A 6,108-nucleotide genomic window follows, 5' to 3' on the forward strand; every position below is an offset into this window, starting at 1 on the left:
TGCACAGAAGTGCAACTAAGCTGGAAAACCACATTACAACACACACATCCTTTAATACTGTCAAAAGAAATCAGAAAGCAAGAGAAGAAAACCACAAAATATGACAGCTCTACTTGTGGCATGAGCCTGGATGAAGCTGTTGCCGGTTATTGTCTCATTCTGCTCATTGGCATGTGACGGTATGAACTTCTGTCTGAGAAGTAGCCCTGTGTTGGTGTGACAGCATGATTAATGTGGCTCCACACCCTCCCTGTTAGTTGACCCTTGTGGCTCTCACATCTAGATAATGAGGAAATCGTGCTCACCAGCTGAAACTCTTGCCCCCCCCCCCACACACACACACACACCTTTCCTCCTCCACAAAACCCGTCGCTGCACACACACGCCCTCCGGTGCAACCGGCACAGCCAGAAGATTCCTCAAGCAGGATTTGCCATTGTGGTTTTCCTCATCACATTACCAGCAGGATTGTAAGGGTTGATGGGCATCCACATGCTCTGAGAAGCCAGAGGAAGTCATCATGTGCTGACAAGGAGTGGGTGGGAGTACAGGCCTGCTGCGACGCTCTTAGCGCCTTTTGCTCTTTGGGCTATACGGCGCCACCAGAAGCAGCTGTCTGTTTCAGTAAGCTCCCTATTTCTTGTTTTGCAATCAAACCCTTATGAATCAGACGACAGAGTCAAATATTCAAAACGTTTTTTTTCTGCAGTTACATGTTTTCTTTCACACTGTTCAGAAATGGCTGTGACCCCTAACGGCAGAAGTTATGATGTCTTGGACGCCCAGTCCTGATGAAACGCTAGCAAACAATGTGCAAGCTTCTGTTTTTATTAGGAGTCAGACATTTTCATAAACTGTTAGAAAATTGTTATTTTATGTTTAATTACTGGATTTTTGTCTTGTTGGGCCACGTAAAACTGACCTTATCAATCAATCAATCAAATTTTACTTGTATAGCACATTTCAGCAGTAAGGCATTTCAAAGTGCTTTACATTATATCAAACACAGAAACACAATGCAACATAGAATCAACAATCAAAACACGACATTAAGTCAGGTTCCATCAACCTTAGAGTAACTGGGACATAAAAAAGCTCCTAAACTCGAGAGACAAATCAAGTTTATTTGTATATAACATTTCAGCAACAAGGCAGTGTAAAGTGCTTTAAACTCCACTTTAAATCCCAAGATTAGTTTATAGCTGCGCCTTTCACTATGTTTTATATGTGCGGTAGCCATATTGGATATTGATGTCTGGCCAGTCAAAAAATTTTTCTGTGTCCCACCAAAGGCAGCTCAATAACCTCCAGTGGTTCTTTTACCAAAGTATGAGAAGCAAAAGCTAATGATGGTCATAAATAAAAGGTGCAGCAGCTTTTCAGTGGACACAGTGCAGGCTACATGAAGAAGATATTGCTGCACCAGATGTTCTTCAGCCTGAAATGCTGTAGGAAGAGGAATTTTGCTTCCAGCTACTTCCTTTGAAGCCTGATCCAGTTGTGCCACTTTTCGTGAGCTGGCATCATCACCAGTCACTGTTTCATCACCTCTTGATGCAAATTACGGTTGCGTGATGACATTTGCCTCGACAACCTTTTTTAGAAAAGTGTGAGACACACTTTTCTAAATTTAATTTGGCCTTATTTCACACTAAACATTGATGCCAGCATTATACTGTGTGTGTGTGTAAACAAAACTAAGTTGTATACTAAAAGGAAAATGTGGAAAAGAAGATCGTCCAATTAGAAGTGAAAGGTTCTTTTTACTTTGCACACTTTGTTCAGTTAACGTATTTTGACCCTTTCGTGTCTCTAGTTGGGAGATGAGGAAAACCCGACACAGCATGTCGGTCCGTCACCAAGACCACAGAGAAACAAGAGGCCAGTGTTGTGTTCAAGACCACCTAACCCGAGACCAAGACAAGACCAAGACCAGAGTGTATCGAGACCGAGACAAGACCAAGACTTTTAGGGTCCGATACCAAGTCAAGACCAAGACCGAGGGAAGTCGAGACCGAGTCAAGACCAAGACCAGCGCCAGTATGTGACAATAAAATGTGAAACATGATCAAAATCACTAAAATTGATCTAAAAGACCCACATTCACGTAAAAACACCTAGATATTTTACACAGAGAACTGGAATAAACATAAACATCTTTATTTAGTACTTCTATGTTGTAATCACAGAATTTCAAACAATCAAAGTCGATCAAAATAGTATTTTCTCTGCCTTTCATGAACAGTACATACATTTATGTTGTTTTTAAATGTGCTATTTCAAAACCATGTGCAAATATGTAAAACTGAAAAAATGCCAATCATTTCTCTCTCGTATACAGATTATAGCTACATTATATAACTTTTCTTAAATAAATCTATATCTATCACTAAGTTGTGACAATATGTTATGAGACAGATAATTTGTTGAAAAAAAGATTGATCTCCTTCACTTCCTCCCTGAGCGACTACTGCCATCTGCAGAAATACAAACCCCATTGAAATACGTGCACAAAAACATGACTGACTTTTATCAGTTCTAAGACCCTTTTGCTGGATCAGATGGTTTGTTTTTGACCAAGCAGTGTATTTCTCCAGTTAGCACTGGGAACATGGAGAAAAGGCAGAGGAGCTCAATATTTTCACAGCTTGTCGGTCTCATAACATACTGACACAACATAGTGACATAAATATATAAAAAAAACTATATAACTTTTACAAAGATATTTTTTTGTTTTAACAAAGTTACATACTGCATCTTTAACTCTGCTGTTGAATGGATGTAGCAACTTATACATAACATACATAATAAAGAAATCTGACATTTAGAGGCCCAACTGCATGCGTTTCAAAAATAAAATTATACAACTGGAAGCAGTTTCATAATACGCCAAAGCTTTAGAAAACGTCAATGGCAAAACTCGAGAACAAGGATAACCATGTAGTTGAACAGTGGTTGAAATAAAGTAGGTGATACATAAAATTAGTTTAAAGTAAGGTTTCATTGCACTTCAGAAAGATTAGAGACTGCAGCATTTTTGCACCTAAACGTGCACGATGGGGTCTCATTACAATGCCTCCTCGACTAAAAACCCTTTCCACTGGTGCAGAGGAGGCAGGGACGGATAGCACTTTCAAAGCCAAATTGTGCAGTTGAGGATATTTGGACTGGTTTTCTCCCCAGAAGGCAAGAGCATTGTCACTGTCACAGTCTCTTATATCATTAAAGTATCTGTTTAATTGTGTTGCAATACTTGAATTCTGGACAGAGGAGCTGTGCTTCTTATGTGCCTTGTAGCGTGACAGAAGTCGAGGGCATTTGGCTGGTGGCGAATGACTGGTTGGATCCACATTCATGGCTTCTGAGCACTTGTCATCTGTACTCTCCATGTTCTCCACCCCAAAGATCAATGTGTCTGAAAAACACAAACACAATGACTGTGTTAGTTTTCAAGAACTTTGAGTGTACAAAATAATGTTTATGACAAAAGTAAACTGATGAAAAGAAGACTATAAATTCCACTTTATGATTTAAGGCTTTATGTGCTACGAATTTAAGACATTTTAAGATTTATAATTTTGCAAATAAGACTTTTTTTTCAGCAAAGAAAAATGCATACCAACCTGTCAGTGTCTTCTTAAGTTCATCTCTGAACTTCTTCACCGATGCTGCATTACCTCCGTTGGTAACATCTAAATCCACCCAGCTTAAGCCAAACTGTGGATCCAGCATGGCAGCAAAGAAGTACACATCATGGTTAAAAGGTTCCTCTCTTCCACTGTCTTTGGCCATGTTTGTTTTTGTAAAGATTCCAGAAAATCTTTTCACCAGAGACTGCTGGAGGGCTCTGACCAACGGCCGGCACTGCATTCGGGTCTCCTCCATCTTGAGGAGGTGTGTGTTCAAGTCCAGTACAGTTGGAACCACCATACTAATAGTCACTGATCTTTCCCCTTGGGTCAGCTCTGTTGCTTCAGCAAATGGAGAAAGAACTATACATAGCTCCTTTAGCTGGTTCCACTCCCGCGCACTGAACACGACATCCTCATAGTCTTTGTTGCACATTTCACTGAGTGATTTGTGTTCTAGAGTTGTAAGGGCCTGTACTTGTTTAAATGTACTGTTCCAACGAGTTGTATTTGCAGCTGGAACACTTTTATTGGTGCCAAATGCAGCCTCAAACTTATCTTTAAATTGTGAGCTGCTATGTAAAAGGGTTGCGAACTTTGACGTTTTTGCTATGGTGCGAGAAATGGTCTTGACCTCCTTCATACCATCATGCACAACTAACTGGAGAGAGTGTGCAAAGCAGGAAAGACGTTCACCAGATGACCATGGTAAGTCAATGTCTTCCTCTGAATTAATGTCCTCCCACAAGTGCTCGTCATCTAAATTATCCTCTTCACTCTCACTGTCATCAGATTGCTGCTGGGGCATGTGTACTTTGAAAGCACATTTCATATTGGGTGCATTGTCTGTTATGATATAGCTAATTTTGTCACGAATACCATATTCCTCAGTGATCTCCTCAAAGGCAGACGCAATGTGCTCTCCAGTATGCCTCCCTGTAAAACGCCTACAGTCCAGCAGGTAGGATTCAAGTGCATAGCAATCTTTAGATTTGTAGCACACATGGGCAGTCACCCCAAGAAAGGAGCGTAGCCTGCGATCAGACCAAAGGTCAGTTGTTAATGACACAGACGACTGGGTCTTCAGTTTCTCCAAGACAGTTTCCTTGACTTTTCTGACCAATTCTGGAATTCGTCTCTCAGAAACTGTTTTTCTAGAGATTGGTGTGTATTTACTGTCCAGGACTTCAAGAAAGTGTTTAAAGTGTCCATTTTCCACGAGGGAGAGGGGCAGACAACATCCAATGATCAAATCTTGAACAATGGCTTCACTGATGGCTTGCTGCCTTGGCGATTGTGGGCTGTAGAGCTGCACTTTCTGTGTAAATAACGATATTGTTGGCTGTGTGACATCACTCTGTTGCCCTGCCTTGTATTCCAGGAACCTAATAAATAGGACATAGAAATCAGTTTATCTGATCATATGAACATCAATTACATAAGAAAACAACCTTAAAAATAAGTAGGAACTTTACAAATACATGTCAAATATGTGTAATGTAATGTTACTAGAAACGCATGTAGATAAACAAAATGCAAATCAATGGTATTTTGGCCATCACATTTTTGAAATGGATAAACAAGTAAGTTAAATGACTGATATGGTATGAACCATAGAGAGTGAACTGGTAAAAAGTTACTTATTGACCTGAAATTGTAAATGGCAACATAACAATGTGGTTTCTAAAAGTAATTTGCCTATATCCATACAAAGCAACTAATTTATTAATTTTTCATAAGGTGAGGCATATTAGTCTCTTCACTCTCTGCTTATATCTATAGACTAGTTCCCACAGCCAAACAACAGAGCATCACCTCCACGTCTTATCTTCAATGTCAGGAGCTATATCCAGCTCCTAAGGTCAATGTAACTTACATTGACCTTAGTTCATAATTATGAGACAGTGAATGAATTCATTCACTGTCTCATAATTGTTTTTCATGAGAAAGAAAAAATCTAACTTAGGAACAGGATGTTATTATATGTCCAGTCGACTCAGTCTCTCAAGGTTAACTGCATTTGCTTACTTCCCTTAATAATGTTAATTGTAGGACCAATGCAAGAAAATACAACTTATTTAAGGTTAAGCATATCAGGTTTGGCACATTAATAAATTATATATGATGGCTTTGGAGACATTGGGGTTACCCACCAGCACAAGCCAGCACATGCTGACAGAACCATTACGTTCTGTCATGGTTACGTTACAGAACGTAACCATTACGAACCATTAGGTTCTGTCATGGTTACTTATTGACAGAACCATTACGTTCTGTCATGGTTACGTTACAGAACGTAACCATTACGAACCATTACGTTCTGTCATGGTTACTTATTGACAGAACCATTACGAACCATTAGGTTCTGTCATGGTTACTTATTGACAGAACCATTACGTTCTGTCATGGTTACGTTACAGAACGTAACCATTACGAACCATTACGTTCTGTCATGGTTACTTATTGACAGAACCATTAC

At 39.7% G+C, this 6,108-nt stretch overlaps 1 protein-coding gene across 1 annotated transcript; it reads right to left on the minus strand.

The window, feature by feature from the left end:
- Window positions 1-2,320: 2,320 nt before the first annotated feature.
- LOC114157279 (uncharacterized) lies at window positions 2,321-5,876 on the minus strand. Its single transcript, XM_028038538.1, has 2 exons — window positions 3,624-5,876; window positions 2,321-3,415 (listed from the first exon to the last, which is right to left on the minus strand). The coding sequence occupies exons 1-2, from the start codon at window positions 4,459-4,461 to the stop codon at window positions 2,988-2,990; spliced, it is 1,266 nt and encodes a 421-aa protein (XP_027894339.1). The 5' UTR covers window positions 4,462-5,876; the 3' UTR covers window positions 2,321-2,987.
- Window positions 5,877-6,108: the final 232 nt, after the last annotated feature.

Source organism: Xiphophorus couchianus, chromosome 1 (genome assembly GCF_001444195.1).
Source record: "Xiphophorus couchianus chromosome 1, X_couchianus-1.0, whole genome shotgun sequence".
Classification (NCBI taxonomy): domain Eukaryota; kingdom Metazoa; phylum Chordata; class Actinopteri; order Cyprinodontiformes; family Poeciliidae; genus Xiphophorus; species Xiphophorus couchianus.

Excerpts from the sequence above, each read along its gene's own strand:
- LOC114157279 (XM_028038538.1), bottom strand. The coding sequence starts at position 4,461 with ATGAAATGTGCTTTCAAAGTACACATGCCCCAGCAGCAATCTGATGAC. Across the intron at positions 3,416-3,623 it reads ACTTAAGAAGACACTGACAG|ACACATTGATCTTTGGGGTG; the intron begins GTTGGTATGCAT and ends TGTGTTTTTCAG.